Source organism: Lepisosteus platostomus, chromosome 5 (assembly GCF_059453375.1).
Source record: "Lepisosteus platostomus isolate fLepPlt1 chromosome 5, fLepPlt1.hap1, whole genome shotgun sequence".
NCBI lineage: Eukaryota > Metazoa > Chordata > Actinopteri > Semionotiformes > Lepisosteidae > Lepisosteus > Lepisosteus platostomus.
The window spans coordinates 67,621,699-67,636,957 of NC_142615.1; the positions used below are offsets into that span (position 1 = coordinate 67,621,699).

The window sequence follows — 15,259 nt, forward strand, 5'->3', positions numbered from 1 at the left end:
GTCCAGGGTGTGTGTGTGTCCTGTGGGGGGCTGGTGTCCTGTCCAAGGGTGTATGAGTGTGTGTGTCCTGTGGGGGGCTGGTGTCCTGTCCAAGGGTGTGTGAGTGTGTGTGTCCTGTGGGGGGCTGGTGTCCTGTCCAGGGTGTGTGTGTGTGTCTTTTTCCCCGGTTCCAGTTCAGAAATGTCTTGTTCAACCCCATTCCCCGAGTCCCATGCCGGCTCCATTCTGGACCGAACCCCGCGGTCGTTACAAAACAGGAAAATAAACAAATAAAGCTGTAACTCTTTTGTTTTTCAAATCAGTTTTTATTTAAAAACCAGAAATTCACACCAGACGGCGACAGGCTATTGAAAGAGACCCTTTCTCAGCCAGAGGAATTCACAATTGAAAAAATTGGATCAATGCAATAAAAGCAGACGGACATCACCACCACCAAAGAGACGGACAAAGTGGCGTTTCAGGATTTAAGAGAGTTGCTTTTCGTTGTTTCTAGTTCAGGTCTGTCACGAATTGATAGCACAACGCATTCGTGTTTTTGCGCTAATGCTGGACTTGTTATTTGATACGTATGCGGTGTCTGATTTGCAATACATTCGCATATATTCATTTTGTGCGCCTAATAATTTCTTATTTCTTTAATATCAGAAGCATAGCCCCCTAACTGTCGCGTAAGGGGTCTGTTTTCTGTGACGACAATTACCATTTTATTTTCGGTTTCTGTTTATTAATGTCACCGTCGAGCTGTGGCGTGGATGCATTTACAACGTCTGATCTCAACACATTTTCATTTTTTTACGTTTCTTTTAATGCCGCAGCAAATTTACAAATAAGGACTCACAAGATTATAACACCGATAACATCGTCAGGGGTACATAGTTTAATATAAATATACTTTACCAAAAAAGATTGTAAGCAGTGTAAATAAAGGTAAGGCAACGCAGCTTTTATGTTCTTACTTTTAGAAATAGTCTGTAAATACGCCTTTACATGTATTTTATATATTAATAACGTGCAAGTACAATGATTAGGTCAAAGGAAATGTTCATGTTATTTTCAATGGGACTCGAAAAATGAACACAACATCTGTTGTTGTCGGTTTTTTTTAAAGTAATGTCGATGTGTCTGATAATACCGGAGACCCTCAAAACAGAGACCAATATCGATATTTGTTTTGAGGGAACAAGATGTTATGTTAAGTTTCAGCCCCATCGAAAACAATATTAAAATTCCGTTTGTAACAAATTTCATTATTATAATGGCACGTTATTATATATACATAAAATGAAGTGGCCGGGGAAGTACCCTGTGTTTGAGCATTTTAAAATGGAAGTATTTGCAGATTATTTTGAAGTGCAAAAAATATTAAAGCGGTGTGGACATGATTGTTATTGAATTTGTTTAATCTTTTTTCCTAACTTGAATGTATGGAGTAATGTGTACCCTCTGACGATCTTTTTGTCTTGAATTGTTGTATGTCCTCTCGTTTGTATTGTCATTTTTGTTCTTTTGTTAAGCATAAATAAAAAAATAAATAATAAAAAGATTGAAAACAATAATACTGGAGACCCTCAGCCGCGGTTCGTAGCAACAGTCGCTAAGGAAGCGCGCTGTGACCCGGAAGGCGCTGCGTGCGGAGGTCAGCGTGGACTTCCGGTTAGAGCAGGCGGAGAGCGCTCCTGTCACAGTAAGATGACGGGCTGGCTGTCCAGCCTACAGACCGAGCTCCGCTCCTTCCTGGAGGGGGTGCTCCCGTCGATCGTGCACGACGTGTCGGGGCTGTTCCGCAGCGGGAGGTCCGACTCCGAGGCCGGGCTCGAAGACAAGCTGCACGGCGTCTCCCAGCTCCTGGTGCGGCGGGCCGTGTCGAAAATCGCGCAGTGTGTGGAGGAGAGTGTCGGGGGGGAGATGGCGCGGCTGAAGAAGGAGAACGAGAGCCTGAGGGGGAGACTGCAGCTGTGGGAGAAGGAGCCGGGAGCCAGGGGAGGTGGGGGGCAGACGGATCGGGCTGGACACACGCTGCCCTGTGAAGCCCCTGCAGGGATCAAGGAAGAGATGGACACGGAACTGCAGCTCTCAGGTCAGTGGGGGGACTTGTGTGGAGTCGGGGTGTGTGTGTGTGAGTTTAAAACCAGTGTCTGTAACCCCCCCACTGGGGAGAATCTAGTGGAGAGATGCAGAGTGGGGATGGAGCAGCGGGATGATCTGAGTGGAAACTGGACTCTTATTATCCGGTCCTGGTGCTGAAGACATCTGTGATACAGCGACAGGACGGAGGACACCTCGTTTGGCGTGACTCGCTGGTATTGGTCGGGGCGTCTTGTTCAATAACTGGAGTGGAATGGATGAGGAACAAGCCCTCGCTATAGAAAACGCTGGGATGTGTTTTTTTTTATTGATACAGTGAATATCGAGGTGTCTCTGGGGCTCTGTACTGGTCTGTCTGAGTGCTGTACAGTCCCTGGGGTTTGAGGTGCAGGATACAGTGAATATCGGGGTGTCTCTGGTGCTCTGTACTGGTCTGAGTGCTGTACAGTCCCTGAGGTTTGAGGTGCAGGGTACAGTGAATATCGGGGTGTCTCTGGTGCTCTGTACTGGTCTGTCTGAGTGCTGTACAGTCCCTGGGGTTTGAGGTGCAGGGTACAGTGAATATCGGGGTGTCTCTAGTGCTCTGTACTGGTCTTCAGCTCACCTCACTGGACTGGGCTTAAAAACAAAACTACAAGTCAGACGAGCAGTGTGAGAAGAGATGAAGAAAGAGGTATCAGTGTGAGTAGTAATGGAGATGAGTTTATAATAACAGCTCCTCACACTTCTATAGCTCTTTTCTGGACACTCCACTCAGAGCTCTTTACAGGTCCTGGGGATCCCACTACCGCCACCAGTGTGCAGCTCTTTACAGGTCCTGGGGATCCCACTACCGCCACCAGTGTGGAGCTCTTTACAGGTCCTGGGGATCCCACTACCGCCACCAGTGTGCAGCTCTTTACAGGTCATGGGGATCCCACTACCGCCACCAGTGTGCGGCTCTTTACAGGTCCTGGGGATCCCACTACCGCCACCAGTGTGCAGCTCTTTACAGGTCCTGGGGATCCCACTACCGCCACCAGTGTGCAGCTCTTTTTACAGGTCATGGGGATCCCACTACCCCCACCAGTGTGCAGCCCCACCTGGATGATGCCCCAGTCCTCTCCCCACACAGTAGCTCTCAGTGGGGAGGAGAGCAGAGGGATGGAGCCAGTTCAGAGAGGGGGGTTATTAGGAGGCCATGATTGGTAAGGGCACACTGGTAGCAGTAGTGGGATCCCCAGGACCTGTGAAGAGTCCAGAAGAGCGCTATATGAGTGTAAGGGGTGATCAGTCTTGTCCTCTTGTTTGCAGGCTCAGAGCCCAGTGCTCTCCCTGCGGCTGGGGACAGGGCTCCCCTGGAGCAGCAGCCCAGCGAGGAGGAGTGGGACTACCGCCTGAGACGGTACGCGGAGCTCAGCGCCGCAGAAAGCGGCGAGGGGCCCCTCGGGGGGGGGCGGCGGCTCACCGAGAGGACAGAGCCGGGGGCGGCGGAGGCGGCGAGTGCCGCACGGGGGCAGCAGAACCCGGGGTGCCGGCTCGCGCCGGAGGAGCCCGCGGCCGGGCCGGCGCACAAGGAAGAGGAAGAGGAAGTGGCCGATTGTCCCCTCGCCGCGGGGCAGGGCCGCCTCGCGCCGAGGCCGTGCTCGGTGAAGGTGGAGCGCCTGTCCCTGTCGCCGCCGCCGCCGCCCCCGCCCGCCGCGGACAAGCTGTTCAGCTGCGCCCAGTGCGGCTGGGCCTTCAGCCGCCAGAGCAGCCTGAGGCGGCACGGCCTGGTGCACACGGGCGAGCGCCGGCTGGCCTGCGGCGAGTGCGGCAAGAGCTTCGGCCGCTCGGACCACCTGCGGGCCCACCGGCTGACCCACACGGGCGAGCGGCCCTTCCGCTGCGGGCAGTGCGGCCGGGCCTTCAGCCACGCCAACAACCTCAAGAGCCACCGGCTGACCCACACGGGCGAGCGGCCCTTCACCTGCGGCCACTGCGGCCGGGCCTTCGGCCAGTCCAGCACCCTGAGGAGCCACCAGCGCACCCACACGGGCGAGCGGCCCTTCCGCTGCGGGCAGTGCGGCCGGGCCTTCAACCGCTCGGGCAACCTGAAGAAGCACCTGCTGGTCCACACGGGCGAGCGGCCCTTCCGCTGCGCGCAGTGCGGCCGCGCCTTCAACCAGCTGAGCAACCTCAACACCCACCAGCTGCTGCACTCCGGGGAGAAGCTGTTCGGCTGCCAGCGCTGCGGGCGGAGCTTCAGCTGGTCGAGCAGCTTGAAGAGCCACCAGTGCGTGCCGGCGGGACCGGCGCTCTGACCTGGAGCTCTGACACAGGACCGGCGCTCTGACCTGGAGCTCTGACACTGGACCGGCGCTCTGACACTGGAGCTCTGACACTGGATCAGCGCTCTGACCTGGAGCTCTGACACTGGACCGGCGCTCTGACACTGGACCGGCGCTCTGACCTGGAGCTCATTCAGAGGACCAGTGCTCTGACCTGGAGCTCATTCAGAGGACCAGTGCTCTGACCTGGAGCTCATTCAGAGGACCAGTGCTCTGACCTGGAGCTCATTCAGAGGACCAGTGCTCTGACCTGGAGCTCATTCAGAGGACCAGTGCTCCGACACAGGACCGGCGCTCTGACCTGGAGCTCCGACACTGGACCGGCGCTCTGACCTGGAGCTCCGACACTGGACTGGCGCTCTGACACTGGACCGGCGCTCTGACCTGGAGCTCTGACACTGGACCGGCGCTCTGACACTGGACCGGCGCGCTGACCTGGAGCTCATTCAGAGGACCAGTGCTCTGACCTGGAGCTCCGACACTGGACCAGTGCTCTGACCTGGAGCTCCGACACTGGACCAGTGCTCTGACCTGGAGCTCATACAGAGGACCAGTGCTCTGACCTGGAGCTCATACAGAGGACCAGTGCTCTGACACAGGACCGGCGCTCTGACCTGGAGCTCCGACACTGGACCGGCGCTCTGACCTGGAGCTCCGACACAGGACCGGTGCTCTGACCTGGAGCTCCGACACAGGACCGGTGCTCTGACCTGGAGCTCTGACACAGGACCGGTGCTCTGACACTGGACCGGTGCTCTGACTTGGAGCTCCGACACTGGATCAGGGTGCTGACCTGGAGCTCATAGGGAGGACCGGCGCTCTGACCTGGAGCTCATAGGGAGGACCAGTGCTCTGACCTGGAGCTCATACGGAGGACCAGTGCTCTGACCTGGAGCTCATACGGAGGACCAGTGCTCTGACCTGGAGCTCATACGGAGGACCAGTGCTCTGACCTGGAGCTCATACGGAGGACCAGTGCTCTGACCTGGAGCTCATACGGAGGACCAGTGCTCTGACCTGGAGCTCATACAGAGGACCAGTGCTCTGACCTGGAGCTCTGACAATGGACCGGCGCTCTGACCTGGAGCTCATACAGAGGACCAGTGCTCTGACCTGGAGCTCATACAGAGGACCAGTGCTCTGACCTGGAGCTCTGACAATGGACCGGCGCTCTGACCTGGAGCTCATACAGAGGACCAGCGCTCTGACCTGGAGCTCATACAGAGGACCAGCGCTCTGACCTGGAGCTCTGACACTGGACCAGCGCTCTGACCTGGAGCTCATACAGTGGACCAGCGCTCTGACCTGGAGCTCATACAGAGGACCAGTGCTCTGACACTGGATCGGCGCTCTGACCTGGAGCTGTAACACAACCGTAACACATTTTTTATACTGTAAATGTATTCCTTCTGACTTTGCAGTTAGATAAAGTGACAGTAAAATACCCAGGTAACATAAAGTGGAAAACATATTTATACCTTGGACGTGGTACCAGTCTATCACAGGGCACCGACACAGTGGAGAAGACAGGTACGTGCTGGAGGTATCAGGTAAAATCAGGGGGAGGCGAGGGGAAGACTCACATGGGTACAGAGGCACCATGCAGACTCCACCTTAAGGTGCCCCAGAGTGTCATTGTGAACGATTCTGTGAAATCAGATTTTTTTAAGACCCTGTGTGTCGAGAATTTGATCTCGTGCTTGAATAAGCAGGCTTAAAATAAGGTCTTATCAATGTACAACTTTATTGTGATCGCCACTGTCAGTGCGTTTTCATTTGATAGATCTTAGCTTAGGACTTTTACAGTTGTCTCTTGCGATAACACTTCACTTGTATCCTCGAAGCTTGAAGACACCAGGAGTTTAGGGGGGAGTGAGCTGGGAGATGTCACGACTGCCCTGGAACAAATAAATCAAACACAAACTATTTCAGCTCTTGTGTTCGTTTCTAAGTGTGGGTGTGATGGGTCTTCTGCTCTTCAGGCCTGCGTACATACAAAATTATTGACGGGCTGCGAAACTACGGTTCAAGGAGACTTCATTCAACATGATCTTTCCTAGCCACCAAGTAATCGCTGTGAGTTTTCTTTATAGATCATGCATCCATTTTCTAACTGCTTCATTTAATATGTATGGGGTTGCGGGGGAGTCTGAGCCTATCCCAGCAAGCAACAGGGGTGAGGCTGGGTTCACCCTGGACGGGACACCAGTCCATCACAGGACACCAGGACTCGCACACACTCACACACCCTGGACAGGACACCAGTCCATCACAGGACACCAGGACTCGCACACACTCACACACCCTGGACAGGACACCAGTCCATCACAGGACACACACACACACCCTGGACAGGACACCAGTCCATCACAGGACACCAGGACTCGCACACACTCACACACCCTGGACAGGACACCAGTCCATCACAGGACACCAGGACTCGCACACACTCACAGACCCTGGACAGGACACCAGTCCATCACAGGACACACACACACACCCTGGACAGGACACCAGTCCATCACAGGACACACACTGACACACCCACACACCCTGGACAGGACACCAGTCCATCACAGAACTCACGTACACTCACATACCCTGGACAGGACACCAGTCCATCACAGGACACACACACACACACACACACACACCCCCTGGACAGGACACACATACACACACACCCTGGACAGGACACACACAGACACACACACTCACACACACCCTGGAAGGGACACTGGTCCATCACAGGGCACATGCACGCACCAGGGCCAACTAACCCACCAGCATGTCTTTTTGACAGGGGGAGGAAACTTGAGCACCTGTGTGATACACAAGGAGACGATCTGGACTAATGAGCCGAGACGTCTTGGACATCCGGAAATCCGGTCCCCAAGACACCATTTTGTCAGTGTTGGAGATGTGGAATTCGAACACGGGACGTTTAAACATGAAATACCTTTGAATATAATACACATGAATATTCTTTACATTTTTAATACAAGCGGATCAACGGAAAACAGACGAAAAAAGTGGAAAGCAGAAATCGCTCCAAGACATTTCTGTTTTAATTATTTTCAGATGTTCGTATTATTTTAGTTTAGAACATGTGACCGATGTTATTTTTACAGGAAGAACAGACGACATAACCAGCGAATTGCGAGAAACTTTGAACCATAAACCGCTTAACATCACCAGTATTGTATCTTTTATATCTGTTCTTTTGTCTGAGTTGTTTTTTTTTATCTTTTCTTTGGTTACATTTTATGGAATCGTTCTCCAGTGCAAGATATTTGACGACGCTTTATTAAAACAATCATAATTGGGATTTTATGTTGTGTTAAACACGTGTTACCCAATTTAATTATAACGCAGAAATCGCCGCGTATTTCCATAATTTATCAAACGTGCGTACTTTGTAAATTTGTCAAGTATTTATATAATTTCTACTTTTATTTGTATCTGTCTGGACTTAAACGACATTAAACGCCACTTTGTGGGGAAAAAAAGGGGAAAAACAGTATACTTCAATACAATGACACTTTATGAAAAAAAAACGACCAAACAAGTGAAATAAAGACATGTTCATTTCGATATAGTCTGTAAATACGCCTTTACATCTCTTTTAAACTTTCACTTTTATGTATTGAATCGCGGGCGCGTATAATAAAGACGTCAACTACAAGCATAGCAACAATCACCAAGGGAGCGCTGGGTGACCCGGAAGTCCTTCCGGCGGGGTCGGGGAGGGGTGTGTGTTTACTTCCTGTTTGAGCCGCTGACTTCCGCCTTTGGTTTCTGTTCGGTTTCGGATCGTCTCCGGAGGGGAAGATGGCGAGTTACCTCTCCAGCCTGCAGACCGAGCTCCGCGCCTTCCTGGAGGGGGTGCTCACGTCGATCGTGCACGAAGTGTCGGGGCTGTTCCGCAGCGGGAGGTCCGACTCCGAGGACGGGCTCGAAGACAAGCTGCACGGCGTCTCCCAGCTCCTGGTGCGGCGGGCCGTGTCGAAAATCGCGCAGTGTGTGGAGGAGAGTGTCGGGGGGGAGATGGCGCGGCTGAAGAAGGAGAACGAGAGCCTGAGGGGGAGACTGCAGCTGTGGGAGAAGGAGCCGGGAGCCGGGGGAGGTGGGGGGCAGACGGATCGGGCTGGACACACGCTGCCCTGTGAAGCCCCTGCAGGGATCAAGGAAGAGATGGACACGGAACTGCAGCTCTCAGGTCAGCGGGGGGACTTGTGAGCAGCGTTGAAAACGCCCTCGTTTCGCGTCCGATCCGGAGAAATGTCCAGGCACTGAAATGCACTGTTGCTCGTTTAATAATGACATTCGAGAACACACTGGATCAGGTGTTTCGTCAAGCGATCTCTGTGTGTTTGATAGTTTTACACGCAGACGTGTCCTGTCCAGGGTGTGTGAGTGTGTGTGTGTCCTGTGATGGACTGGTGTCCTGTCCAGGGTGTGTGAGTGTGTGTGTGTCCTGTGATGGACTGGTGTCCTGTCCCAGGTGTGTGTGTGTGTCCTGTGATGGACTGGTGTCCTGTCCCAGGTGTGTGTGTGTGTCCTGTGATGGACTGGTGTCCTGTCCCAGGTGTGTGTGTGTGTCCTGTGATGGACTGGTGTCCTGTCCCAGGTGTGTGTGTGTGTCCTGTGATGGACTGGTGTCCTGTCCCAGGTGTGTGTGTGTGTCCTGTGATGGACTGGTGTCCTGTCCCAGGTGTGTGTGTGTGTCCTGTGATGGACTGGTGTCCTGTCCAGGGTGTGTGAGTGTGTGCGTGTCCTGTGATGGACTGGTGTCCTGTCCCAGGTGTGTGTGTGTCCTGTGATGGACTGGTGTCCTGTCCCAGGTGTGTGTGTGTGTGTCCTGTGATGGACTGGTGTCCTGTCCCAGGTGTGTGTGTGTGTGTCCTGTGATGGACTGGTGTCCTGTCCCAGGTGTGTGTGTGTGTCCTGTGATAGACTGGTGTCCTGTCCCAGGTGTGTGTGTGTGTCCTGTGATGGACTGGTGTCCTGTCCCAGGTGTGTGTGTGTGTCCTGTGATGGACTGGTGTCCTGTCCCAGGTGTGTGTGTGTGTCCTGTGATGGACTGGCGTCCTGTCCAGGGTGTGTGAGTGTGTGTGTGTCCTGTGATGGACTGCTGTCCTGTCCAGGGTGTGTGTGTGTCCTGTGATGGACTGCTGTCCTGTCCAGGGGGTGTGTGTGTGTGTCCTGTGATGGACTGGCGTCCTGTCCAGGGGGTTTGAGTGTGTGTGTGTCCTGTGATGGACTGGTGTCCTGTCCAGGGGGTGTGTGTGTGTGTCCTGTGATGGACTGGCGTCCTGTCCAGGGGGTGTGAGTGTGTGTGTGTCCTGTGATGGACTGGTGTTCTGTCCAGGGTGTGTGAGTGTGTGTGTGTCCTGTGTTGGACTGGTGTCCTGTCCAGGGTGTGTGTGTATGTCCTGTGATGGACTGGCGTCCTGTCCAGGGGGTGTGTGTGTGTGTCCTGTGATGGACTGGCGTCCTGTCCAGGGGGTGTGAGTGTGTGTGTGTCCTGTGATGGACTGGCGTCCTGTCCAGGGGGTGTGAGTGTGTCCTGTGTTGGACTGGTGTCCTGTCCAGGGTGTGTGTGTATGTCCTGTGATGGACTGGCGTCCTGTCCAGGGTGTGTGTGTATGTCCTGTGATGGACTGGCGTCCTGTCCAGGGAGTGTGAGTGTGTGTGTGTCCTGTGATGGACTGGCGTCCTGTCCAGGGGGTGTGAGTGTGTCCTGTGTTGGACTGGTGTCCTGTCCAGAGTATGTGTGTCTGTGTGTGTCCTGAATCCTCAGCCAGCTGAGAAAAGCGATCACTCTCTCTACAGAGGAGTCCTCAGTACAGCTCCTGCCTCAGTCTTGGGAATGAAGTCTCTTACTTCTCCTCAAGCACCTGGATCTCGCCCACATCCTCTCTGCCGGGTGAGATCCTGAGATCGATAGACAGCAAAGACGTCTCCCGTGTGTTTCAACAGTGGGAATCTAAACTGTCGAAACTGTAGCTGTTCCATCAATACAGATCAACGGCAGTCTTCAACAGGGATGTTTCCTGACACAGGGACGCGTCCTACCCCGTACCAGTTACAGGGAGGACCTCTTGTGTCTGTAGGTCTCCGCTTTGGCGGGGGTCCCAAATTCTTTGAGGGCAGTTCTCAGGTTCTGGCCTTGTTATTAAGACGCTTCGCTGGACATTGATCATTGATCGTGCAGTGCTTAACACACAGCGTGCGATGGAAAATGTCTAGTCGCGAGTGTTATTTGTCTGTATTCCTGGGTCTTAAAGTTGTTGTTTTTTCTTCTGGGGAAGGGGCTATTATTTCGTTTCCGAACTCGACTCTGGACCCATGCCCTGTCCTCTTGTCCTGTGTTTTTCAGGCTCAGAGGCCAGTGCTCTCCCTGACGCTGGGGACAGGGCTCCTCTTGACCAGCAGCACAGTGAGGAGGAGGAGGAGGGGCGCTCCAGTCTGAGGCAGGAGAGAGAGCTCACCGCCGCACAAGGGAAAGAGACACTCGGGGAGCAGCACACAGAGAGCAGACAGAGACAGGATCTGGACTCTGTGCCCACGATGAAGACCGAGCCCCCGGTTCACGATCCGGACGGGCAGGCTGTGATGGCGTCCCTGCAGGGCCTCAAGGAAGAGGAACTGAGCGACGGGGGCGGCGGTCTTCCGGACCCGCCGCCCTCCGCCCCGCCGACCGGGGGGCGGCGGAGGCGGCGGATCGCTCAGCCTGGGGGGCGCCCCTACCCCTGCGCCCAGTGCGGGAAGAGCTTCCCGGAGCTCAGGAAGCTGCAGGGGCATCAGCTCACCCACACGGGCGAGAAGCCCTACACCTGCCCGCAGTGCGGCAAGGGCTTCGGCCAGTCCTACTACCTGAAGAAGCACCAGCTGGTCCACACGGGCGCGCGGCCCTACCCCTGCGCCCAGTGCGGCAAGAGCTTCAGCCAGTCCAGCGACCTGAAGACCCACCGCTACATCCACACGGGCGAGCGGCCCTACCCCTGCGCCCAGTGCGGCAAGAGCTTCCGGCAGCCGGGCAGCCTGCGCACCCACCAGCGCACCCACACGGGCGAGAAGCCCTACCCCTGCGCCCAGTGCGGCAAGAGCTTCAAGAGCTCCAGCAGCCTGCGCACCCACCAGCGCATCCACGCCGGCGCGCGGCCCTTCGCCTGCCCGCAGTGCGGCAAGGGCTTCCTGCACGCCTTCGACCTGCGCACCCACCAGCGCGTCCACACGGGCGAGCGGCCCTTCCCCTGCCCGCGCTGCGACAAGAGCTTCCGCAGCGCCAGCAACCTGCGCACCCACCAGCTGGTGCACACGGGCGCGCGGCCCTGCGCCTGCCCGCAGTGCGGCAAGGCCTTCGCCCAGCCCAAGAACCTGCGCGCCCACCTGCTCACCCACGCCGGCCGCCCCGCCTGCGCCTGCCCGCGCTGCGGCAGGGCCTTCAAGTGCCCCAGCAGCCTGAAGAGGCACCGGTGCCGGCGGGAGGCGGAGGCGCTGGCGGGCGGTCAGGCGTCTTGACGGGGGCTCTGTCGCGGCCTTTTTCTGTTTTACGTCAAGGGGAGGAGCGTTCTGGAGCTGGGGAGATTGAAAAGGCATCAGATCGCTCACGCTGGGGAGAGAGACCAGTGTGAGGAAGAGCTTTATAAACTGAGGAGATTGAAAAGGCATCAGATCGCTCACACAGGAGAGAGAGACCAGGGTGAGGAAGAGGTTTGTGAACTGAGAAGATTGAAAAGGCATCAGATCGCTCACACAGGAGAGAGAGACCAGTGTGAGGAAGAGCTTTATGAACTGAGAAGATTAAAAAGGCATCAGATCGCTCACACAGGAGAGAGAGAAACCAGTGTGAGGAAGAGCTTTATGAACTGAAGAGATTGAAAAGGCATCAGATCGCTCAAACAGGAGAGAGAGACCAGTGTGGGAAGAGCTTTATGAACTGAGGAGATTGAAAAGGCATCAGATCACTCACACAGGAGAGAGAGAAACCAGTGTGAGGAAGAGCTTTATGAACTGAAGAGATTGAAAAGGCATCAGATCACTCACACAGGAGAGAGAGAAACCAGTGTGAGGAAGAGCTTTATGAACTGAAGAGATTGAAAAGGCATCAGATCGCTCAAACAGGAGAGAGAGACCAGTGTGGGAAGAGCTTTATGAACTGAGGAGATTGAAAAGGCATCAGATCACTCACACAGGAGAGAGAGAAACCAGTGTGAGGAAGAGCTTTATGAACTGAAGAGATTGAAAAGGCATCAGATCGCTTATGCTGGAGAGAGACCAGTGTGGGAAGAGCTTTATGAACTGAGGAGATTGAAAAGGCATCAGATCCCTCACAAAAGAGAGGAGAGACCAGTGTGGGAAGAGCTTTATGAACTGAGAAGATTGAAAAGGCATCAGATCGCTCACGCTGGAGAGAGAGACCAGTGTGGGAAGAGCTCTGTGGAACTAAGAAGATTAAAAAGGCATCAGATCGCTCACACAGGAGAGAGAGACCAGTGTGGGAAGAGCTTTATGAACTGAGGAGATTGAAAAGGCATCAGATCACTCACATAGGAGAGAGAGACCAGTGTGGGAAGAAGCTTTATGAACTGAGAAGATTGAAAAGGCATCAGGTCGCTCACGCTGGAGAGAGAGACCAGTGTGGGAAGAGCTCTGTGGAACTGAGAAGATTAAAAAGGCATCAGATCGCTCACACAGGAGAGAGAGACCAGTGTGAGGAAGAGCTTTATGAATTGAAGAGATTGAAAAGGCATCAGATCCCTCACAAAGGAGAGAGAGACCAGTGTGGGAAGAGCTTTATGAACTGAGAAGATTGAAAAGGCATCAGATCGCTCACGCTGGAGAAAGAGACCAGTGTGGGAAGAGCTCTGTGGAACTGAGAAGATTAAAAAGGCATCAGATCGCTCACACAGGAGAGAGAGACCAGTGTGAGGAAGAGCTTTATAAACTGAGGAGATTGAAAAGGCATCAGATCGCTCACGCTGGAGAGAGAGACTGTTCATTTGCAGGCAGTGAGGGAAGAGTTTTCAACTGCTCTAACACCTTGAAAGCACACCGACCCTGCCATGCAGAAGAATGAAGATTCAGCGTCTGTGTGGGAAGAGTTCAGTCAAGCGCCTTAAAAACGCACAGGCTGAATGTTTTTTGAGACTGCATTTTTTGGGTGAATTAGTGGTTCCTGCTTTTCATTTGATCACTTATTCCAGGAAGAAATGCCTTCTGTCAGGACAGCATGGTGGTGCCCCGAGCCAAGCAGGTTGTCCTCAGCGTTGTCTTTAATCCGGGTTGTTAGGCGTCGTATTAATTCTCACTGTATCCCAATGGGTTTTGCAGATGAAACGATCACTTGTGGGAGTCAGTGAGCTGATTATCTCTATATCGGCGCTCATCACTGGCAGCCCCCCTACTGGAGCCATGCAGGGGTGAGCCTGGCCAGTACCTGGAGGGGAGAATGCTGGGAAAACACTGAGGCTGCTGCTGGGAGAGGTGTGAGTGGAGCCAGCAGGGGGCGCTCTCACCCTGCGGTCTGTGTGGGTCCTGATGCCCCAGTATAGGGACGGGGACACTGGACTGTAAACAGGCGCCGTCCTGCGGATGAGACGTCAAACCGAGGTCCTGACTCTCTGTGGTCATTAACAATCCCAGGGTGTCTCTCGAGAAGAGTAGGGGTGTTACCCCGGTGTCCTGGCCAAATTACCCCCCTGGTCTTTACCCATCATGGCCTCCTAATAACCCCCCTCTCTGAACTGGCTTCATCCCTCTGCTCTCCTCCCCACTGAGAGCTGGTGTGTGGGGAGAGGACTGGAGCATCACCCAGGTGGGGCTGCACACTGGTGGCGGTAGTGGGATCCCCAGGACCTGTAAAGAGCTGCACACTGGTGGCAGTGGTGGGATCCCCATGACCTGTAAAGAGCTGCACACTGGTGGCGGTAGTGGGATCCCCAGGACCTGTAAAGAGCTCTGAGTGGAATGTCCAGGAAAGAGCTTTAGCAGTATGTACACTGCCAGGGTCTTGAATTCGAAAGTGCTTAGAACAGTGTCTGAGGTTCAGTCATATGTTCATGGTTGATCTGAAGTTCTTGGGGCCTTGGGGACTATCTGATCCACAGCTGAGAGGCGACAGGCAGACACAATGTCACACTTTCTGAAGAATCCCGCTGCCTTAACACAGTGGATATGTTGTTCCAGAATAAACTCTTTCCCCTCCTAACGTCTGCAGAATGTGAGTGTGTTTTTTCAAACCCTCCCATTCTGACACAGTGACTGAAGGCTCACACTGTGCTGTAGCGCCGACAAGAATTGAACCCGGGACCCCAGGGGCGTGCAGTAGCAACGACACTGCCCGACACTGCGCCACCTTTTTAATTTTTCTGGATTGGAGAGAGAGGTAGGTAGTAAAAGAAATGCAGAGAGCTTTTCAGCTGTGCTTTGCTGCAGTGTAGATAAAGATATTCACAAATACAACACACACAGTACATGCACTGTGATCACAAGCTTATATCTAAATTACAATGACAATTCAGTCAGATTCACAGTCTGAACCCCTCTCTCTCTCAGTGCAGTGTTCATGTACTGGAGTGTCCAGTCAGTGTGTCTGTATGAACCCCCCTCTCTCTCTCAGTGCAGTGTTCATGTACTGGAGTGTCCAGTCAGTGTGTCTGTATGAACCCCTCTCTCTCTCAGTGCAGTGTTCATGTACTGGAGTGTCCAGTCAGTGTGTCTGTATGAACCCCTCTCTCTCTAAGTGCAGTGTTCATGTACTGGAGTGTCCAGTCAGTGTGTCTGTATGAACCCCTCTCTCTCAGTGCAGTGTTCATGTACTGGAGTGTCCAGTCAGTGTGTCTGTATGAACCCCTCTC

At 53.9% G+C, this 15,259-nt stretch overlaps 1 protein-coding gene across 1 annotated transcript; it reads left to right on the forward strand.

Annotated features, from left to right (window-relative positions):
* Positions 1-703: 703 nt before the first annotated feature.
* On the forward strand, positions 704-14,610 carry LOC148671847 (uncharacterized). The gene is made up of 4 exons (XM_088631059.1): positions 704-2,077; positions 3,379-4,364; positions 8,169-8,613; positions 10,777-14,610. The coding sequence occupies exons 1-4, from the start codon at positions 1,690-1,692 to the stop codon at positions 11,919-11,921; spliced, it is 2,964 nt and encodes a 987-aa protein (XP_088487185.1). The 5' UTR covers positions 704-1,689; the 3' UTR covers positions 11,922-14,610.
* The last annotated feature ends 649 nt before the right edge of the window (positions 14,611-15,259 follow it).